Source organism: Chiloscyllium plagiosum, chromosome 9, assembly GCF_004010195.1.
Source record: "Chiloscyllium plagiosum isolate BGI_BamShark_2017 chromosome 9, ASM401019v2, whole genome shotgun sequence".
Taxonomy (NCBI): domain Eukaryota; kingdom Metazoa; phylum Chordata; class Chondrichthyes; order Orectolobiformes; family Hemiscylliidae; genus Chiloscyllium; species Chiloscyllium plagiosum.
Window position 1 is genome coordinate 78,792,249 of NC_057718.1, and position 22,225 is coordinate 78,814,473.

General features: G+C 40.7%; 1 protein-coding gene across 3 annotated transcripts in view; it reads right to left on the bottom strand.

The window, feature by feature from the left end:
• The window catches only part of LOC122552973 (plasminogen-like), a 119,312-nt gene that overhangs the window by 36,318 nt on the left and 60,769 nt on the right, over nucleotides 1–22,225 (bottom strand). For 2 of the 3 annotated variants that reach the window (XM_043696296.1, XM_043696297.1), the window contains 3 exons: nucleotides 11,671–11,833; nucleotides 11,290–11,411; nucleotides 6,996–7,152 (listed from right to left, as the gene is read on the bottom strand). In XM_043696296.1, coding sequence (XP_043552231.1) covers nucleotides 6,996–7,152; nucleotides 11,290–11,411; nucleotides 11,671–11,833 — 442 coding nt within the window. The remainder of the gene's footprint in view (nucleotides 1–6,995; nucleotides 7,153–11,289; nucleotides 11,412–11,670; nucleotides 11,834–22,225) is intronic. The other variant, XM_043696298.1, reaches the window with a different exon arrangement.

Consider the following 22,225-nt stretch of genomic DNA (forward strand, 5'->3'; position numbering starts at 1 on the left):
TGTCCACTACACCTCCAATTTTGGTGTCATCTGCAAACTTACTAACTATACCTCTTATGCTTGCAAACATATTAACTATACCTTTTATGCTTGCATCCAAATCATTTATGTAAATGACAAAAAGTAGGGGGCCCAGCAACCATCGTTGTGGCACTCCACTGGTCACAGGCCTCCAGTCTGAAAAACAACCCTCCACCTTCTACCTTTGAGCCAGTTCTGTATCCAAATGGCTAGTTCTCCCTGTATTCCATAAGATCTAACCCTGCTAATCAGTGTCCCATGGGGAACCTTGTCAAATGCCTTACTGAAGTCCATATAAATCACATCTACTGCTCTGCCGTCATCAATCCTCTTCGTTACTTCTTCAAAATCAAAAAAGTCTGAATCCTTGCCCACTCCACCAACTCCACAGCCACTGATTTATCAGCCCTATCTACTTATTCCTACTCTCACCAGCACATTGGCACCAGGAGTAACCCAGATTATTACCTTTGAGGTTTTGGTTTTTAACCTCTTACCTAACTTCCTATATTCACTCTGCAAAGCCGCAACCCTTTCTCTAATGATGTTTTGTTTTACCAATGTGCACAACAACCTCCAGCTTCTCATTCTCCCCTTTGACAATATGCTGCATCTGCTCTGAGACATACTTGACCCTGGTGCCAGGGAGGCAACACACCATCCTGAATTTACACTCACAGCTGCAGAATCTCCTGTCTGTGCCCCGATAGGAGAGTCCCCTATAACAGTTATTCATATGAGCCTTGACAAATGTCACTTAAGATTAATTCTTGGTGCCCAAATTCTGCTGCCATTTGTTATTTTCCTCTGAGAGGCTATTCCCAACAACAGTACCCAAAATGGTATCTCTGTTAAGTGAAGAATAGCCACAAAAGCCTCCTGCACTACCTTTATAACTCTCCTGGCAGTCACTCATCTACCTGACTGAACATGCAGTGTGCCAACCTCTCTAAAGCTAGTAGCCATCACACCTGTGCCTCCTGTCTGCTCCTCAGTGACTCCAACTGCCTCTCCAGCTGTTCCAAAATGTCCAATATGAGATGTATTCAAACACCCCTCCCACAGACATAGTCTCTACGGACAGTCTGCTAGTAGGGCAAATTCCTGGGCGAAAGTGAGTACTGCAGATGCTGGAGGTTAGAGCCAAGAGTGTGTTGTGTTACTGTTATGTGTTACACTCATCAAGTATTTCTGTGACTCAGGATCAACATCCATCTGGAGATAGACTTGGCTAAGATCAATTTTACTGAAAGGTAACGTCCAGCTAGTTCAGCAATGATTAGAGATAAACAATACTGCTCAGCACACAGCACTGGACAGGGCTCTTGTAGTACACTGGTAACATCCCAATCTCTGAGCCAGAAGGCCTGAGATAAAGCCCCACCTGCACCAGAGGTGTGTAATAACACCACTGAGAAGGCTATTTTTTAAAAAAACAGTATTGAATTAATAAGGAGTTTAAAATCACTATAAATGCGTACCGATCCATCTTTCTTCATCATTGATACAATAGGCATAGCCCAATCACTCACATTTATGGGTTCAAGGACTCCCATCTTGACCAGCCTCTTTAATTCGGCCTCAATCTTTGATCTGATTACATAAGGCACTGATTTAATGTTGCATTATTTTCCTTGATTCTCATCCTTGATTTTCAATTTGACGAGGATCTTTTGCATGCTTCTAGATCCTCACTGAAAACAATGATATGTTTCTTTGGAATTTGTGTTCGCTCAGTCTCAGAAGCAATATATTTCAGCCCAGTTGAGTTTGATTTTCTCCAATCGCCTTCTTTCCAATGAAGCTGGAAAATTTCCTCTGGTAACGATTAAGGACAAATCATCAGACTGACTGTATAAGTGAACTTTCACATTGATAAAACTGCTTAAAGGCACTACTTTGCCTAAGTATGTTGCTATTACAGTTCATGCGGATTACAGTGCAATGTGACTCAGCTGTTTCCTATACATCAGAATCAGTGAAACTGTCGCTCCAGTGTCTCCCCCCATTCTTACTGGTTTGCCATTTAAGACTCAGTATTGGTTGGTGTCCCCAGCAATGGCCAAAATGTTTCATTACAGCTCTATTTTGGATGGAGAGTTGGAATTTTCTCATGCACTTTTTGTGCCTCATAGATTTTCTTGCTACCTTTCAGTTTTTGTACTTTTGCTGTAAGTTGTTCATGTTTCTTCCTTAAGCACACCCATTCAATGTGCCCTTTTTTTGGCCAAAGTTTCTGCACAAATCTTCTTTATACAAGCAATTTGCTCCTTTGTGATCGGTTGTTCCACACCCAATGATAGGTTCGAGGCTGCATTGGTGCTCGTCTCTTTGCTGCCATTTCTTGAGTCTCATGCTTGAGCTTAGCTGTTGGGATTCCTTGGCTACTAATTCCATTGAGACTGCTATTTTCAGTCTAAGTCTAGATTCCTTTCTATCAGTAATCTCTTCTGGATTGCTTCACATCTTAAACCATACATCAGTCTGTCTCTGCCAGCATAGTTGAAGTTGTCTCCAAATTCACAGGATTCTGCTAACTTCTTTAAATTCACTATGAACTGGGAGATAGATACACTGGCATGGAGTTTATGGAGTCTGAACCTTAAAGCAATCACCAATAGTTTTGCTGAAAAATGGTTCTGTAGGATTCCTATTATTTCTTCATAAGTCTTGTACCCTGATTTGTCTGGCTGAACCTCAGGAGGTTCTTCCCTCTAATACTCAAGAACACAAAGGCAATTCTATCCGTTTCAAATTTGTTAGCTTCAACAAAATAATTGAATCTCTCCGTGTAGAAGTTCTAGCGCTCTGAATTTTCATCACACAGTCCTATGGCGCCAAAACTTATCTTTTATTTCAAATGGGAAGGGCCTGCATCAGACAATGTATCACAAAATCACATACCTGGACTATCCCAACTGTTTTTATTCTACTGCCTCTTCCAGGTCTTCTGTTCTGGCTCTCCATACCTTTGTTTTTCTGTGAGCCAGGTAGAATTTGAACTTATTCACTTTGGCAGGTTCTAACTAGCCCTCCGTTAAGTTACTGTGGCTGCAGTCTCCCTTATGGTGCCTCTTGGGCTTACTATGACTTGATTACCTGCCAGGTTGTACCCAAAAAGGAAATCTTTCACTGCTACCAGTAGTTCAGCCCACTGTTCCCACAGTCACAGGTCTGACACCAAGTACACTGTAGGTGAACCCTGTGGAGAGGATCAGACATGCATCTTCCACTCATTCCTCTGATTTGGATTTTGACACTCAGAGCAGACTTGGAAAGAATCCTCCCTTGCATTAGGTAATCCCAGTATCGCTAAATAAAGCAATAAATTTATTTCCCTCAATATTAATTCATGTAATTCATCAAGGATGAATAGTTATGGACCAAGCACACCAATCAAAAGCAATTTTTCTTTCACATTACAAACGCCAAATGCTCTGCATGGGTTTCTTTCCAGCATTTCTGAATCACTGGCGATATGATTCTGGAACCAACACATATGCATACAGGATGGCCACTTTGGTCGGTTCATGATCAGCAGATATTTCGGGCAGTATTAGAATAGACATCTGGGGTCCTCCCTCTTAAACTGGCCCTAAATCAAGGGGCCCGACATTTCTTGTAGGCATTGTAATTGTCCTAACTTTTCAAAAGTAGTGAAGGAGGAATCCAGATCATCTTCTATTATAAGACATCTTGTGTACTTAAGGATTTCAAAGCTCATTTCTGGGGCAAGACGATTTTGACCTTTATCAGGCAGAGAGAAGTTTTTGCTTACAGCTTCCATCTGTTCTTAGCTCTCTCTGAGCCGGTAACTCAATTTCCAATTTTCAGAGACAGAAATTGATCTGTGCTCAGGGTAGACAATATTTCAGCAGTTAATTTATCCTGTTCCAAGAACACCTTTGAATCAAAATGGGCCACTTATTATGTTAGAAATTTTTGTTGGGGTCACTTATGTTGTTTAACAAATTACTTTACCATCCAATTTTCCCCCTTTGCTTTCTAATCAGTTTCTTTTGATTCATTGTTTATCCTTGGTAGTAGAGAACTTGAACGGTGCTACAAAAAGGACATTTTGTCAGAGCTTTTGGATTTGCACTCATTCGGAAATTTCACAGGAATATAAATTCAAAGGGAAAATTAATGTTTACACTGCATGAGAGGAGAGTGTTGATTGGTTGGCAAATGAACTCTGATTGGTAGAGGTATTGTCATAAAGCATGCACCCATTAATGATGACTGACAGTTAACAGCCATGCTGTGTTAAATATTAAATCTGGCAAGTTGGCTGTGATTGGTCAAGGCATTACCCTGAGAAATGAATCAGCAAATGGCTGTCAATGACAAAACACAGGGCGATCTTACAACACAAGAACACTTGCAAACATACAAAGAAATTTTGAATCAGAACAGATAGAGATTATTCAAATAGTAATGACTTAAATACAAAGTAAGCAAGGAATACTAGTTTGGAGTTAGCAGTCTAGAATTCCTTTGTCAAAGTGGATTAGATTAGATTAGATAGATTCCCTACAGTGTGGAAATAGGCCATTTCGATGATAGGCTGTTTCTTCTCTTTCAAAAAATCTTCCAAATTGTTCTGATGATGTTTTGCTGAAAAGTGACTTCTGCTCCACCGTTTTGATGAAAGGTGGCTTTTATTGCAGAAAGCAAAAATACAGGTTGGATAGCTGCTTCTTACAGGCCAGAGGCCTTTCCTTTGTGCATTGGAGTTAGGAGTGTTCACTTTGTCAGTAGATGGAGGGCAGCTGACCTCTTAGCTCTGTTTCAAAATTCTCAAGTTAAAAAGACAATTGAGTTCAAGTTAATGGAGTCACATGACCAAGTTTCCTTGGTGTGGGAGATAAAGGTTAGTATGGTAGCTAGGCAACCATCTATTGCCCATTCCATAGGTTCTTGTCATTTGGGTCCAATATAGAATTCTAATGTGTAAAGTTTTGGAGATGGAAGAAGGGTAATGAATATCCAAGTTATGATGATAGTTCCCTTAGAGGTGATGCTGTAACCTTTTGCACTTCGATTACTATGGCGGAGGTTGCTATCGCATTTTTGTTTTGCTTTCCTTCTCCCTTTGTTCACAGTGAATCAATGGTTAATCCCAAAACCCCAAACATATAGTGAACAATGAACAAGCATTATAGGGAATTGTTACATTATTAGTAAGAAACTGATTTTAGAGTAAGCAATCGAGTGATAAATAATTATTGAAAAAGTCTTTGAAAAATATCTCAATGCGGATGAAAATAATGATGACAATTGCCAGTTACACAATGAGTGCTCAATCGATGGTGCAGAAATGCAGAACCAATCTAAAATCTGGTAGCAAGTACAAGATGTAGACAATTAGTAAATGAACATCAATGAGGAGCACCAAGTCCACACCAATGAGATTCTCATTAAAATCAAGAGACTTTCAGTTGTGTATAACAGCAATTCTGGATAAAATGAAATTAAATATCAATAGACCCAGTGGCCAGAGGCACAGTTGAATCAAATATTATTAACCTATAGAATAGTACAGTGCTGTTTTTTCATAGTGTTTTCAAAATAGCTGCCACAGTTCTGAAGACAAGATCATTGTTCTTAAGTATGAACAACCATAAAAAGGGCCCCATTGTAAGTGGCTATTAGGAAATAAAAAGAAGTAAGAGAGGAAATAACAAAGAATGAAATAAAAATAAGATCAAGGAAAAGACAGTAGAAAGAGGGACACCAAAAGGGTTAGGGGATTGGAGTGAGGAAAAAGAAGGCAGTAATAAAAACACAAGTCAGGAGAAAATGAGGATTGAAGAATATACAAAACAGAAAGTAAGAGAAAACAAAGAGCCATTTGGTGAGAAAACAGACAGTGGAATTCCTTGATATCCTCAATATCATAAACATAGTGATGGAGTGTTACTATGCAGTCATTGATACACTAGTATTAAGTAAGCCATAGAGATGTACAGCACAGAAACAGACCTTTCGGTCCAACCCATCCATGCCGACCAGATATCCCAACCCAATCTAGTCCCACCTGCCAGCACCTGGCCCATATCCCTCTAAACCCTTCCTATTCATTTGCCCAACCAGATGCTTTTTAAATGTTGTAATTGTACCAGCCTCCACCACTTCCTCTGGCAGCCCACTCCATACATGTACCACCCTTTGTGTGAAAAAGTTGCCCCTTATGTCCCCTTCATATCTTTCCCCTCTCATCCTAAACCTATTGGGCTGTAAGGTGGCAAATGGAGTTCACCGCAGACAAATGTCTTAGCACAACTTTCTCATATTGCTGCATGTCCTTTGAGGAGCACTTTGGACACACCGATTCATATACAGTGCCTCTTTTACTGATTTTGGTTCATTAATGATTGAGTACCATTAGAGACAAGTAAGCACATTTATCGTGTTCGTATCTCTGACATGGCAAGTCTTGAGTTCAAATCCAATTTCAGAATTTTGAGAACATAATTTGGATGAACCCTCCACTGCAATATTGAGTAAACACTGTCAGAAATACTATTTTTTGAATGAGATGCAAGAGTAAGCCTCTTCTCCCTCACAAGCAGATCTAAAATATCCCATGGCACTATTCTGAAGAAGAACAATGATGACTTCCCCAATATTTATCCCTCAACCACCAACATTACTGCAGGTTATCTCAGTATTATCTTATTGCATGTCGTCACTGAGGGAAATAAACTACTTTTTTACATGAAGGCAGTGACTATACTTCAAAAGTATTACGTTGGCAAAAAGTATTACGTTACCCCTTATCCTGCGGTCATAAATAATGTTTCCTCCAAGCTGGACAGTTGCACTGAGGGTCCACACACACACACCAACTAGCATGCAGTGGTGTGCAGTTCCAGAAGTCATTGTCATGTAGTGACAGGAAAAATTAGTGGGAATGTTGGTCATGAATGAGTCGGTGATCAGCTGCATGCAAAATCAAACTATGTACTTACGCATTCGGAAAATCCTGTGAAGTTTTCGCATGTCTGTGGGGTGTCATGGAATCCCATTCCTGACATCTTCTTCCGGACACTGTCACAGATATGGTCCCTCGATAATTATAACCATTTCCACTTAAACAATCAGTAGATCCACCTTCATTCACTGGCCCTGAAAATAAATAGTATACAAAGTTTTAAGGAACATATTGATGTAAAATTCTCGATGTTGATATGTACCAACACTTCTATTTAACTTGCACTATGCAATAACTATGCATTGAAGAACAGTAATTTTTGAAGATTTATTAACAGCATCAATAGCAAGCTGAATATCAGATGTAGCCTGAAGGAAGAATCTTTCAGTGGGTCTTGCATCAATTATTTTCATGTTGAGTACTTTGGAGGAGGAATAATATCAATAGCTGCACAGTCCAGAAAGTTTAAGAACTACAAGATAGACACAAGGGTTCTTGAAAACCTGAATGAAACTGGAACAAACAAAACTCCATTGAATCATTTCAAGATGTCAAGACTTGGCTCAATGGTAGCATGCTTGCCTCAATCTGAGTTGGATGGTTTTGGATTCAAGTTCCACATGACCCAGCCTGGCTGTGGTTCACAAATGAGGTCAGTAATAATGCTGGGAGAAAAGCATAGAAGTTCCATCTTGTGTCCCAGTTAATATTAACCAACATCACTAAGACAAATGTTCTGGTCTCTATCATATCACGTTTATAGGAACTTGCTATGATCAAATTTGCTGCTTTGTTTCCTGTGTTAATTTAATGTAAAATAATTTGGGATCTTTTGAGATGTTGACAGGTGCTGTATTCATAATAATACAACACTCTTGCCATTCTCTGATATCTAAATGTATTTACACAGAACTTAAACTGATAAAACTGTGAAGTCATTGGAATAATAGCTTTATAAATAAAAGCATACAGTACGATACCAAGGAAGTCACTGCTTAGATCGTTGCTGAAGGCTTGGGGGAGATTTTAATTCACCTCAAAACCCACCCATTTGCACAGAACTAACATCAGGGCTCCGTGCTTCTGATACTAGGCACCATACATTGAAAAGATGTCAAGGCTGTGAAGACGAAGGAGTGGAAATTCACCAGAATAGTACTGGGGATTAGGGAATTTAGTTCTGTGAAGAGACAAGAGAAAATAGGATGGTTCTCCCAAAAGCAAAAAAGGTTCAGAGACCGCAATATTAAATTACATGGTCAAAGGCCAGAAGAGATTTAAGGAGAACTTTTTTTTTGCTGACTGATTTTTAAGAATCTGGCATGAAAGGATGATGGATTCAACAGTAACTTTGCAAACTGAAGTAGACATGTGTGCATGAAAAACAAATGCAGGGTTCTATAGCGCTGGGGAAGACTGGGAAAGTGGGACTAATTGAAAACCTCTTTCCAAGAGATGATACAAGTGCATCTGATAAATGGCCTCCTTCTGTGCTGGAAGACTGTACAATTCTGTATTGAACAGGTGAAAATGTCCTCTGGGAGACCAGGAGCTCAGTGACTTGACTAATTCATAGTTTCTGGAGCATAAAGGAATACAATGACACACACACACAGACACTAAAGACAACAAAACATAAACACTTTGAAATAATGAAATGGACACAGATGAGAAGAATGTCACAGAAGTGTTACAGTGCAGGAGGCAATTCAGACCATCGTGTTCGCACCAGCTCTTGTTCACTTGTCATGGGATGTAAACTTGAGGGGTAATCCAAATTGAGAGTAAAGTTTTTGGTTAGATTTATTTAAAGGCCGCAATTAATAGTGATAGTATGGGCCATGGTATAAATCAGGAGATGAGAGAGGTGCATAATATGTGCAACATAGTGATCATGGGTGACTTCAATCTGTTTAGAGAATGGGTAAACCTATCTATTTTAGATCTAGTATTCTGAAATGGAAAATGGCCAATTAATAAACTTGTTGGGAAAGAACTCTTTGGGATGAGTGACCACAATATGATAGAATTTGACATTGAGCAGAATCTAATAGGGGTCTGAGCAATGTGGACAACTGTGAAAGTTAAGGCAGAATCAGATGAGAAGTTCAGTGAGGCCTACCTCAATGTTGGGAGCATTTCATTGGAATTTTATGATTTTGCCAAGGGATGAAAGGACAATCCAGAGGCACCAGGTGCCACGACCCTCATCAATTGTCATTGGCAACCAATACTTGCCAACTGCTCACAACCGTCACGGCCACTCTCTGATCCACTGCAGAAGCTTAGCAAGCACAGACTCCCATTGCCAGGTGCATTGACAGCTAATAATGAAAAGCTGCTGCTAAACGACTTGGTACACAGGTGCAGGAACTCTACTCACAGACTGGAACAGGCTTGCCTGCTCGCTTAGTGCTCATTCACTTAACTGCTACCTCCAAGCTCACAGCATCTTTACCTTGCCATGACTGTTATCATATTGGTCCTTTAATCGTAAAATCCCTACAGTGCAGAAAAAGGCCAATCTGCCCAAAGCTCCTGCACAGACCCTCCAAAGAGTATCCCACAGAGATCTAACTCCAGCAGGCTACCTTATCCTCAAAACCCTGCATTTTCCTATAACCAATCCACCTAACCTTCATATCTTTGGACTGTGGGAGAAGAACCAGAGCACTCGGAGGAAACCCACACAGACACAGGGAGAATGTGCAAACTCCACATAGACAGTTGCCCAAGACTGGAATTGAATCTATGTCTCTGGCACTGTGAGGCAGCAGTAACTACTGTGCCACCATGCCACCCCTTTGATATTTGTCAATGATTTGGATATGGGGACCAAGGAGTTCTTGTGGCACTGTGGAAATGTCCCTTCCTTGGCTTCAGGAGGCCTGCCTTCAAGTCTCAACTGCACCAGAAGTTTACAACAACATCTCTGAATAGGTTGATCAGAAAATATCTAGATGCAGGGACCATATGTAATATTTCCAAAATTGTTGATGATACAATATTAATCAGGAATGTGTCTTGTAAAGAAGATATAAAGTGGTTTCAGGAGGCTTTGTATATGCTTAGTTAGTGATCAAGAATATAGGAGATGGAATATAATGTGACAAACGATCTAGTTTGGTAGAAGAACCAGATGTGCAGTGAGCTCCTTTAATGGACATAGAGTCATACAGCATGGAAACAGAGCATTCAGTCCAATTCGTCCATGCTGACAAGTCTAGCAAACTAAATTAGTCCCATTTGCCTGTGTTTGGTCCAACTGCCTCTAAACCTTTCCTACTCATGCACCTGCTCAAATGTCTTTCAGTTAGAAACTGAGGATGTACAAAGGGGCTGAAAAGTGCCCTTGTCAACAAATTATTGAAGATTAACCTGCAGGTGCAGCAAGCTGCTAGGAAGGATAATGAAAGTGGATTTGCATACAGGAGTATTGAGGTTTGAAGTATTGCATAGGAGCTTGGTTAGACAGCATCCTAGAGCATTGTGTGTAGTTTTGGTCTCCTTATCACAGGAAGGATATTATTGCCATAGAGGGAGTGCAGCAAAGGTTCCTGGAATGGCAGGACTGTCAATGAAGAGAGATTTCGCAAACAGGGCTTGTATCGCTTTGAAACCTACAAAATACTTAAAAGGATAGACAGAGTGGATCAAATAAAATATTTTCCCTGTTTTGGAGTCTAGAAGCAGGGGGCACAATTTAAAGCGGTAAAATAAGGTAACAATGGGGTTATGTTTAAGCTATTGATAAAGTTGGGATGGTCAGGTCGAAGAAAAGTGAGGATCAAGGATATAGGTGGTTCTGCTATAACACGTGTTTCATCAGTGCAAATTGGCTATAATTCGACTGACGAGTTGTAGACATTGCTTGGAATATTGTGAAGTTTTTATTGAACAGGCATAGTGATTTCCTATCAGTGATCTTCTACAGCACGATTTTCGATAGCAGTTTTCCATAGCGAGATTTTCTATGAATTGAGATTGCACAGGAACACAACTGCCACATTATAGCAGAATGACCTGTAGTTAGGGGAGATTAAATACTGAGAACATAATGGCAAAGAGCATGTTAATGTAATACAAAAGAAATAAAAACACATGCCTACCTTAGGTGTTAATAGCACAATAAAGGTCAGCCCTTTGTGCAAACAAAAACATGAAAACTAGAAACAGACTAAGGCTTGGAGAAAAGAGTCTCAAAATGGTAAATAGATTTCTGGTAATAATTACACAGAGAAATGAGCAAAGCAGAAAACAGTTTAGTGAAGGGTTAATATGAGGTCCAATAATATGAAGCTGATCGGTCTATGGAACCATGAAGATTTCACCTGGAGGTAGATGGCCACACTTTTGTACTTGGCAATATTCCCATCTTGTATTTGGATTGGTGGTGTAACACCAGGGTTCCTTTTCATTTTCTGGGTTCCTGCAGTAATTACCTTCTAGTCCTCTTAAAAAAAAACACAGCAATTTTGTTAATCATCAGAAAGAAATATTATACTGTTTTCAGTATGCAACTGGTTTCATCTCATGATTAGCATATACAAAGGAATGGAGAGTCTAAGTCTTTTTGAAATTGCCATGGCCCCATAACTTGGAAAAAATCAACAATCTTACTGCATGGCCCATGCAAGTAGTTTGAGTCTATCCCTGTCAAATGGGATAATGGTGAAAAGTACATTAAACAAGGGCTACTAACATTTACTTACTTGCAGGGGTAGTTCTCTGGCGTTCTTGAATGCATGTGTGGAAACTGAGCATCCCATCTTTGACAAATTTTACCAGACATAGTGGTCGATATGGCTCCACGATACTTTTGACCTGTGCCTGTGTAGCACTCTGTCTCCACTTCAATATCAGGAGGCTCTGCACCTTCAACAGATACAGGACAATTATAGTATTTATCCTAAAGGGTTTCTGCAGTTGTGTTAGTGTTTGTGCAACATGGTGGTACCATGGATTAACTTGTTTCCAGTTTTCTGAAGTAAAGCACAGTGGGAACAGAACAGAACTGAGTCATACTGGGCTACAACCTTTAAAACTTTGTTCAAGCATTCATTTAAACATGCACTGATCTTATATTTTTTACTGGAGCACCAAAACTTAATTTAGATTATTATAAATGAAAAGTGTTGGATTTAAGGATAGTGCAATGTTACAGAACATTGCAGAATACTGCAGTGCTGTCATGGGTATGGCTGTTATCATCCCACTCTCAGATATAGCATCAGGAAAGTTCTGGTGCTGTTCTACATCATCTACTGTTGATAATCATTATCTAAGGAAGAGATGTATATGGACAGTTAACTGAATTGATGAAGGGTGGCACGGTAGTTCAGTGGTTAATACTACAGCCTCAGAGTGCTTGGGACCTGGGTTCAATTCCAGCCTTGGGTGACTTTCTATGTGGAGTTTGCATGTTATCCCTGTATCTGTGTGGGTTCCTTGTGGGTGTTCCAGTTTCCTCCCACAGTCCAAAGATGTGCAAGTTAGGTGGATTGGCCTTGCTAAATTGTTCTGTAGTGTGCAGATTAGGTGGGTTAGCCATGGTAAATCCAGGCTCATGGAGATGCATTGGGGGAAGCCAGGCCAGAATGAAATTCTTTGCAGACTCGCTGGACTGAATGGCCCCTCTTTCCATACTGTTGGAATTCTATGATTCATATACCCTTGGCCACACCCATTTGCATCCTATCAAGACTTATATAATAGCCAGAGATCCTCCATAAAGTTTTAAGATCCCTCAGCTGCCATAATATCATTGGTTAGAACAGGGTCTTAAGTGAAAGGGATCAGAGACAGCAGAGCACAAAAAACAGTCTTCCGGACAAGTCTGCAAAAGATCTACCCAAATGGTCTCACTAGCTTACTCTTTACTTGTTACGGCTGTACAGGACATTGTTGAGGCCACTCGTGAAATATTACGTACAATTCTACAGGAAGGATGTTGTTAAATTTGAAAGGGTGCAGTAAAATTTACAAGGATGTTGCCAGGACTGAAGGGTTTCAACTATAGGGAGAGGCTGAATAGGCTGGGGCTTTTCTCCTTGGTGTGTCGGAGGCTGAAGGGTGACCTTATAGAGGTTTATAAAATCATGAGGGGCATTGAAGGATGAATAGCCAAGGTCTTTTCCTGAGCATGGGGAGTCCAAAACTAGAGGGCGTAAGTTTAAGGTGAGAGAAGAAAGATTTAAAAACGATCTGAATAGTAACTTTCTCATGCAGTGGATGGTATGTGTGTGAAATGAGCTGCCATCGGAACTGATGGAGGCTGGTATAGTGAAAACATTTAAAAGTCATCTTGATGGGTATATGAATAGCAAAAGTTTAGAGGGATATAGATCCAATGCTGGCAAATGGGCCCAGATAGGCAGATCTGGTCATTGTGGACGAGTTAGACTTAAGGGTCCCTGTTATATATGTTTGACAAAGGGTCAGTTTGACTTGAAATGTCAGCTCTTTTCTCTCCTTACAGATGCTGCCAGACCTGCTGAGATTTTCCAGCATTTTCTCTTTTGGCTGTTATATAACTCTCTGACTCAATAGAGTTATAGAGTCAGAGAGATATGCAACACAGAAACAGATCATTTGGTCCAACTTGTTCAAGCCAAGCAGAAATCCTAAGTTAATCAAGTCCCATTTGCCAACATTTAGCCCATGTCCTTCTAAACCCTTCCCATTCATGTACCTATCCAGATGCCGTTTAAATGCTATAATTGTACCAGCCTCCACCATTTCCTCTCGCAGCTCATTTCTTACACGCACCACCCTCTGTGTGAAAACGTTGCCCCTTAATGTCCCTTTTAAATCTTTCCTCTCTCACCCTAAATCTGTGCCCTCTAGTTTTAGACTCCACCACCCCAGGGAAAAGACCTTGTCTATTTAACCTACTTATGCCCTTCATGATTTTATAAACCTCTATAAGGTCACTCCTCAGCCTCTGACTCTCCAGGAAAAATGGTCCTGGACTATTTAGCCTCTCCCTATAGCTCAAATCCTGTCAATATCCTTGTAAGATTTTTTCTGAATCCTTTCAAGTTTCACAAAATTCTTCCTGTCACAAGGAGACCAGAATTGCGTGTAATATTCCAATAGTGGCCTAACCAATGTACAGCTGTAAAATGACCTCTCAACTCCTATACTCAATGCAGAGACCAATAAAGTCAAGTATACCAAATACCTTTTTCCCTATCCTATCCACCTGTGACTCCACTTTCAAGGAACTATGAACCTGCGCACCAAGATCGCTTTGTTCAGCAACACTCCCCAGGACCTTACCATTAAGATAAGCCCTGTAAGTATCCCTGTAAATACTTTCCTTCAAATGTTTATCCAATGACGTTTCAATATTCATTAAATATGTTTCTGCCACTTTGTTAGGCAAATCACAACAATTTAACCACGTGTCTTCCATGGAAACAATTTCTCCTTATTTACTGCTTCAAAATCTTGCATTATTCTGAAATTTTCAAAATTCCCAGCATCTCTTTTCTCTCTGCATAACTGGTGCTCTTCGTCCCTGCTACTAGTTTAATGAATCTCAGCCCTAGACAACTGATGCTAAAGTGTGGTCCAGGATTGGTCATAATACACCAGCTGATGCTTAATCGGTGAACTGGTAAACTTCTGCACTTTAATTTTTGCCTCTGTTTCTAAAAAGAACGTTGCATTAAGTTTTGCATTTTATTATTGGTAATTTCATACAGTAGTATAACTAATAGAAGAATGCCGCAGCACTTCAATTCTATCATATGCACACTGTGTGTTATGTGGAATGCCGGTCCACCTCATGTACAGACATTGTCATCAAATGGAGAAGTGTGAGCTCCCAGTTTCAGAGCTGGAACTACAACTGGCCTCACTAGAATGTGACCACAAAGCTGAGAGCTTGGTAGATTGCAGGTTTCTGGAGGTGGTCACCCTGTGGATTAGGAGTGTAGAAGCAGAGAAGGTATAGGTGACCAAGTCAACAAGGAAGAGCAGGCCAATAGCATACGTTCCCCCTCAGTGCTTCTCTTTATCTAATTGGTGTTCAGTTCTGACTACTGGTGTGAATGATAGCTCCTTAAGGTGATACAACCAGAAATAAGTCCACAATAACGTAGGTGGATTGCCTACGTGGTTGAAGATCAGGAATCAAACAATAATAGAGGATTCTGTAGCAAGGTGAGTCAATGCCAGGGGAAGGATGGTCATTCTGTGGCTGCAGACATAATTCTTAGATGGTTTGTTGCCACCCTTGCATAAAGTCCAGGATGTCACTGAGTGGCTGAGGAAGATAATGGTGTAGTAGTCTGATGAAGGGCTTTTGCCCAAAACGTCGATTTTCTGGCTCTTCAGATGCTGCCTGACCTGCTGTGCTTTTCCAGCACCACTCTAATCTAGACTCTGATTTCCAGCATCTGCAGTCCTCACTTTTGCCTCGTTGACTTTAACCTTACTGCGAATCATCTTGCAAGGATGCCTACCTTGAAGAAGTTCTCCTCCTCTCTTTACAAGAATCTCTCTCTCACTGCAACCCCCAGGTCATCTCCTCTGCCCTGAAGCTACCTTCTCCCCAGCCCCACCCCTCTCCCGTTTATCTCTCCACCCCAGAGGCTCCCTGCCTTCATTCTGATGAAGGGCTTTTGTCCGAAATGTCGATTTTCCTGCTCCTCAGATGCTGCTTGATCTGCTGAGCTTTTCCAGCACCACTCTTATCTAGACTCTGATTTCCAGCATCTGCAGTCCTCACTTTTGCCTTTGTGTAGTGGTCATGGACTAGTAAACTAGAAGCCAGGACTAATGCTTTGTGGATATTGGTGCAAATTCTACCTTTGCACTACATAAACTCAATTTGTAAAATTTGGACTCAGTAATGTTGACCATGATATTAGCACAAATTTCTCATAAAACTCTATTTAGTTCTTGAAGATCCTTCAGCAAAGAAAATCTTTACCTAGGTCTGGCCAAAATGTGACTCTAGACCAAGAGCAATATAGTTGACTGTTTTGTTTTGATTTGATTTGCGTTATTATTGTTGCATGTATCGACATACAGTGGAAAGTATTGTATTGCGTGTTCAACAGACAAATCTTATCGTACATAAATATATTAGAGTAATAGAACAGAATACAGCATATAGTGTTACAGTTACAGAGAAGATGCAGAGAAATACTAACTCTAATGTATGTATCATAAGTCTGATTACGGAGGGGCAGAAGCTGTTCTAAAATCTATTGGTACGTGTTTTCAAACTTTGTATCTTCTGCCTGATGGAAGAGGGTGGAAGAGAGTATAATCAGGGTGGGAGGGGTCTTTGATGATGTTAGCTGCTTTCGTGAGGCAATGGGATGTTTAGACAGTGTCAATGGAAGGAAGGCTGGTTGTTGTGATGGACTGGGCTGCATTCACAACTTACCATAATTTCTGGCTGCCTTGGGCAAAGCAGTTGCTGTACCAAGTGGTGATGCATCAGTATAGAATGCTTTCTATGGCGCATCTATAAAAATTGGTAAAAGTAATTGCAGACATGCCAACTTTCCTTAGCATTCTGAGGAAGTAAAGGCATTGATATGATTTCTTGACTGTAACGTGGATGGACCAGGATAGATTGTTGGTGATATTTACTCCTAGCAACTTGAAGCTTTCGATCACCACCACCTCAGCACCATTGATACAGACAAAGGTATGTCCTCCACTCTGCTTCGTAAAGTCGATGACCAGCTCTTTTGTATTTTTACTAACATTGAGAGAGAGTGATTGTTGTCTTAACCATGCTACTGAGCTGTCTATTTCTTTTTTGTACTCTATCTTGTCACTGTTTGAGATCTGACCCGTTACAATGGAGTCATCAGCAAATTTGCAAATGGAGTTAGAGCTGAATTTGGCCACATAGACATGAGTGTACAAGTACCAGTGCTGAGGATTATTGTGAAGGAAGTTGTCATCTATCCTTACTGACTGCAGTCTGCAGGTCAGGAAATCGAGGATTCATTTACAGAGGGGAAACTAGAGTCCTAGGTCTCGGAGTCTGGAGATACGTTTTGTTGGAGTTATGGTGTTGAAAGCAGATTTAGTTTCTTATTTAGTTAGTTAGTCTCTTATTTAGTTTCTGAAGTGGTCTAGTAATTCACTCAGATAAATGGTAGTTAGAGCTAGGCAAATAACACCCACATTACATCAAAGAATGCAAAAAGATGCATCACATTCTGGTGGGAGATTCTGAAAGCCAGAGATCATGGTCTATCTCAATATTAATGACCCAGATAGAAAGAAAGAAAATAGAGTCACTCAAAGATAGTTTTGCAGTGCAAAATTGTAAATTCATACAGTAGAGTATATAGTTTAGTGAATTGTAGATAATCATGTGATAATGGAGAGATGACTAATAATACAGGGAAAGATTGGATTATAAATACTCCTGGATACAAAATGTTCAGGTAAAAAAGGGGTTGTAGTGTGAAAAAAAGTCAGGAACACTGAATGAAGAGAACTTCTCAGTGTTGGGGAATGAAGAGGAACAATACTGTTGAGCATGTTGCACAATTGGTAAAATAGCCAGTTGGCAGCTCACTGAGTTTAAACGTTTATCAGTTGGAGTGGCCCTTATTAAGTTGGCAGTGGAACCTTGCAACAATTAAGAACTGGAATTCTGGTCCTCAGGAGCTGCCTGTCAATCTGACTGACTGACCATTGAGTAGTTCCAATGGCACCAAAACACAATGGTGGCCACTGTTGGAACTACAAGGAGTTCTGAGAAGGCAGAATTTAGACGCGGGCAGGGGGGGCTGGTCAAAGACGAATCAGATGCACTAGTAATAAGAGTGATAAAGGACAAAAGGACAAAGGGGGTGGAGGGGATGAGTTACCATCTTGGGCAGTTGCCCTCAGTGATACTGGGACACACCAAAGGAGGTACCCTCTTCAATCTCAGCTTTTGTCTTATATGTGAAGCCTGTTAGGCTGACTTCTATCATTTTATCATACCCTGCTGCACACAATATTGTTGTGGTGGCAGATGAGTCCCTTAACTGGCCATTGATTGGCCAATGAAAGGCCTCAATAAGCTAAAGGGTAAATGGGCTATCTAATGCCTTATCCGCATAGCTTATTTTGATGAATAGCTCAACGGCTGGCAGGAAAGAATTGAATTGGACATAGAACATCGAACATTACAGTGCAGCACCTGCCCTTTGACTCTTGATGTTGCGCCACCCTGTGGAACCAATTTGAAGCACATCTAACCTACACCATTCCATTCTCATCCATATTCTGGATTAGTGGTGCTGGAAGAGCACAGCAATTCAGGCAGCATCCGAGGACAGGCAAAATCGACGTTTCGGGCAAAAGCCCCTCATCAGGAATAAAGGCAGAGAGCCTGAAGCATGGAGAGATAAGCTAGAGGAGGGTGGGGGTGGGGAGAGAGTAGCATAGAGTACAATAGGTAGGTGGGGAAGGAGATGAAGGTGATAGGTGAGGTTTCACGGGATGTTCCCTGAAGTGAGAGGTCTCAGCAAAAAGTTAACTTTTGTTTGGGGTCTGTGGAGCAGAAGAGGCTAAGGGGGCAATTGATGCAGACATAATGGTGAGTGATATAGACTGGGCCGATTGTGATAAATACTTCCGCGATGTAGGCATGTCTTAGACCAATTGAATTAAGGTTAAAGTGAAAAATGAAGCATTTCGCGAGGATCTGATGGAAAAGCAAATTACCCAGGGGATGGGTCAAATATGGAACATGTTGCCTGAGAGGGTAGCTTATCTCTCCATGCTTCAGGCTCTCTGCCTTTATTCCTGATGAAGGGCTTTTGCCCGAAACGTCGATTTTGCCTGTCCTCGGATGCTGCCTGAATTGCTGTGCTCTTCCAGCACCACTAATCCAGAATCTGGTTTCCAGCATCTGCAGTCATTGTTTTTACCTCATTCTCATCCATATGCCTATCCAATGATCATTTAAATGCTCTTAAAGTTGGCGAGTCTACAACTGTTGCAGGCAGCGCATTCCATATTTCTACTATTCTCTGAGTAAAGGAACTACCTCTGACATCTGTCCTATGTCTGTCACCGCTCTGTTTAAAGCTATGTCCCCTCAAAGACAGCACCATCAGAGGAAAAAGGTTCTTATTGTCCACCCAATCCAACCCTCTGATTATCTGATATGTCTCAATTAAGTCACCTCTCAATCTTCTTCTCTCTAATGAAAACAGCCTCAAGTCTCTCAACCTTCCCTCATAAGATCTTCCCTTTACATCCTAGTAAATCTCCTCTCAATCCTCTACAAAGCTTCCATATCCTTCCTATAATGCAGTGACCAGAACTGCACGCAATACTCCAAGTGTGGCTGCACCAGAATTTTATACAGGTGCAGTATGACCTCATGGATCCAAAACTCAATCCCTCTGCTAATAAAAGCTAACACACCATATGCCTTCTTAACAGCCCTATCAACCTGGGTGGCAACTTTGAGGGATCTATGTACATGGACACCAAGATCTCTCTGTACATCTACATTATAAAGAATCGTACAAGTACTCTGCATTCCTGTTACTCCTTCCAAAGTGAATCACCTCACACTTTTCTGCATTAAACTCCATTCGCCAACTCTCAGCCCAGCTCTGTAACATGCAACATCCTTCAGCACTATCCACAACCCCACCAACCTTGATGTCATTCACAAATTTACTAACCCATCCTTCCACGCCCTCATCAAGGTCGTTTATAAAAATGACAAACAGCAGTGGACCCAAAACAGGTCCTTTCGGTGTACCACTAGTAACTAAACACCAGGATGAACATTTCCCATCAACCACCACCCTCTGTCTTCTTTCAGCTAACCAATCTCTGATCCAAGCCACTAAATCACCCTCAATCCCATGCCTCCGTATTTTGTGCAACAACCTACCATGGGGAACCTTATCAAACACTTTACTGAAATCCATATACACCACGTCAACCGCTTTACCCTCATCCACCTGTTGGGTCACCTTCTCAAAGAACTGAATAAGGTTTGTGAGGTACGACCTATCCTTCACAAAACTGTGTTGACAATCTCTAATCAACTTATTCCTATCAAGATGATTATAAATCCCATCTCTTGTTTATTTCACATTCTCCTCTCCACCTCCAAATATTCGGATGGCATCTGTAAAAGGCACCCTTGTTTCTGTCAATGATGAATGAGGTACTGAAGGATTAGGCTCTGGGAAATGAAATGGATCAAGCAGAGTTAGGGGAAAAGGTAAGAACACTGATATTGTACTATAATGTTTAGGTCATCTGCAGGAAAGAACAAGGGGCCATGTTGACCAAAATCGGTTAACTGCAGGATGGCCAGTTTCAGCAGAGAGGAATAAGAATATTGCAGAGTTAAATTGGAATTACAAATTACTTAGTTGCACTTTTGCCTGTCAATGAACAACTTTTAAAGATAGTGTAGATTATAAAGTGGTTGTAAAATTATTTTGTTAAGAGCGTGCTCAGGTTAAGAATCTGGTAAATGTGGGAATTCTCTGCAGAGTGGTAAAAGTAAATTTTAAATGTTTTTTCCTAGAGCTAATGTATAGTTTTCATTTATCTATAAGCTAGGAAACTAGCCTGTTATTGCTTTACTTAAATTACTAAATTAATAACTTAAACTAGATAAATTAATCAATTAATAAAACTAAAATAAAGGGTCTGGGTAGTGCTGTGGTAGTTTCCCTACTTCTGGACCCAGAGTCCGAGTTCAAGTCCCACAGGCTCCAGAGGTCTGTAATAACATTGCTGGTTTGAAAACATTTAAAACTAAAATAATCAATTCAACTAAAATTAATTAACTAATTAAATAAATGAGTACATTTTGATTGAAATGGTAAGGCAGATAGGGCGATGTAATCTGAAAGATTGTGGGAAGCATTGTGATACCTTACAACCATATCTGTGCTACGTCTGTAGCTAAGACCCGTGGTTCAGATGATTGGTGAGGGGTAGAGGGAAAATGAATAGGTTAGGGTTGCAGTAGGTAGTCATTTTGACGCTTTTAGAAGGCTTTAGGTATGCTTGCCTTTATTGGTTAGTGCATTGAGTTGGGAGGTCATGTTTGGCTGTACAGGACATTGGTTAAGTCACTTTTGGAATACTGCATACAGTTCTGGTCTCCCAGGTTTAGGAAGGATGTAGTGAAACTTGAAAAGGTTCAGAAAAGTTTTACAAGGATGTTGGCAGGGTTAGGGCATTTGAGCTATTTGGAGACGCTGAATCAGCTGGGGCTATTTTCCCTGGAACATTGGAGGCTGAGGAGTGACTTTATAGAGGTTTATAAAATCATGAGGGGCATGGATAGGCTGAATAGCTAAAGTCTATTCCCTGGAGTGGGAGAGTCCAAAACTAGAGGGCATAGGTTTAAGGTGAGAGGGGTAAGATGTAAAAGGGACCTAAGGGGCAACTTTTTCACACAGAAGATGGTGCGTGTATGAAATGAGCTGCCAGAGGAAGTGGTTGAGGTTGGTAAAATTACAACATTTAAAAGTAATCTGGATGGGTATATGAATAGGAAGGGTTTATAAAGATATGGGCCAAATGCTGGAAAATGGAACTACATTAATTTAAGAGATCTGGTCAGCATGGACATGTTGGACCAAATGTCTCTGTGATGTAAAGCTCTACGACTCTCTGACTCTTTGTTCCAGGATGGAGTCATGGGGTTAAACAAAGCTTAATGTTCAGTCAGCAGTCAAAAACAGGAAGGTGTGAGTCAGAGTCAGGCAATTAAAGGTTCCTACATGTGATTATATTGTGTCCAGGCTGATACAAAGTGCAGGGAGAAAGTGAGGACTGCAGATACTGGAGATCAGAGTCAAAAGGTGTGGTGCTGAAAAAGTACAGCAGTCAGATCGCATCCAAGGAGCAGGAGAGTCAATGATTCGAGCATAAGGTCCACATCAGGAATTCTCCTGCTTCTCGGATGCTGCCTGACTGGCTTGTTTTTCCAGCACCACATTTTTTGACTCTGATACAAAGTGCAGTAGTGACAAAGTTTTGCACTGTGAGATGTGCTATTTATTTTAGAAGTAATGATAAATTTCACTGCTCTGTTAATTTTCAATCACCACCAGCAAGACAGACTAACTGAACATACACCTCACTACGGCCTTTTACCATCTTGCTGCATGCAAAATATCTGATAACTAAGAGTGCAGTTCGGGGCCATTGCAATGCTTTGGGAAATTGTAGGACAAGAAAGGCAAGATAGAATGGCTCTTTCCTTCATTCTTTACCTTAATTTCTAACTTTCTCATATGTAAT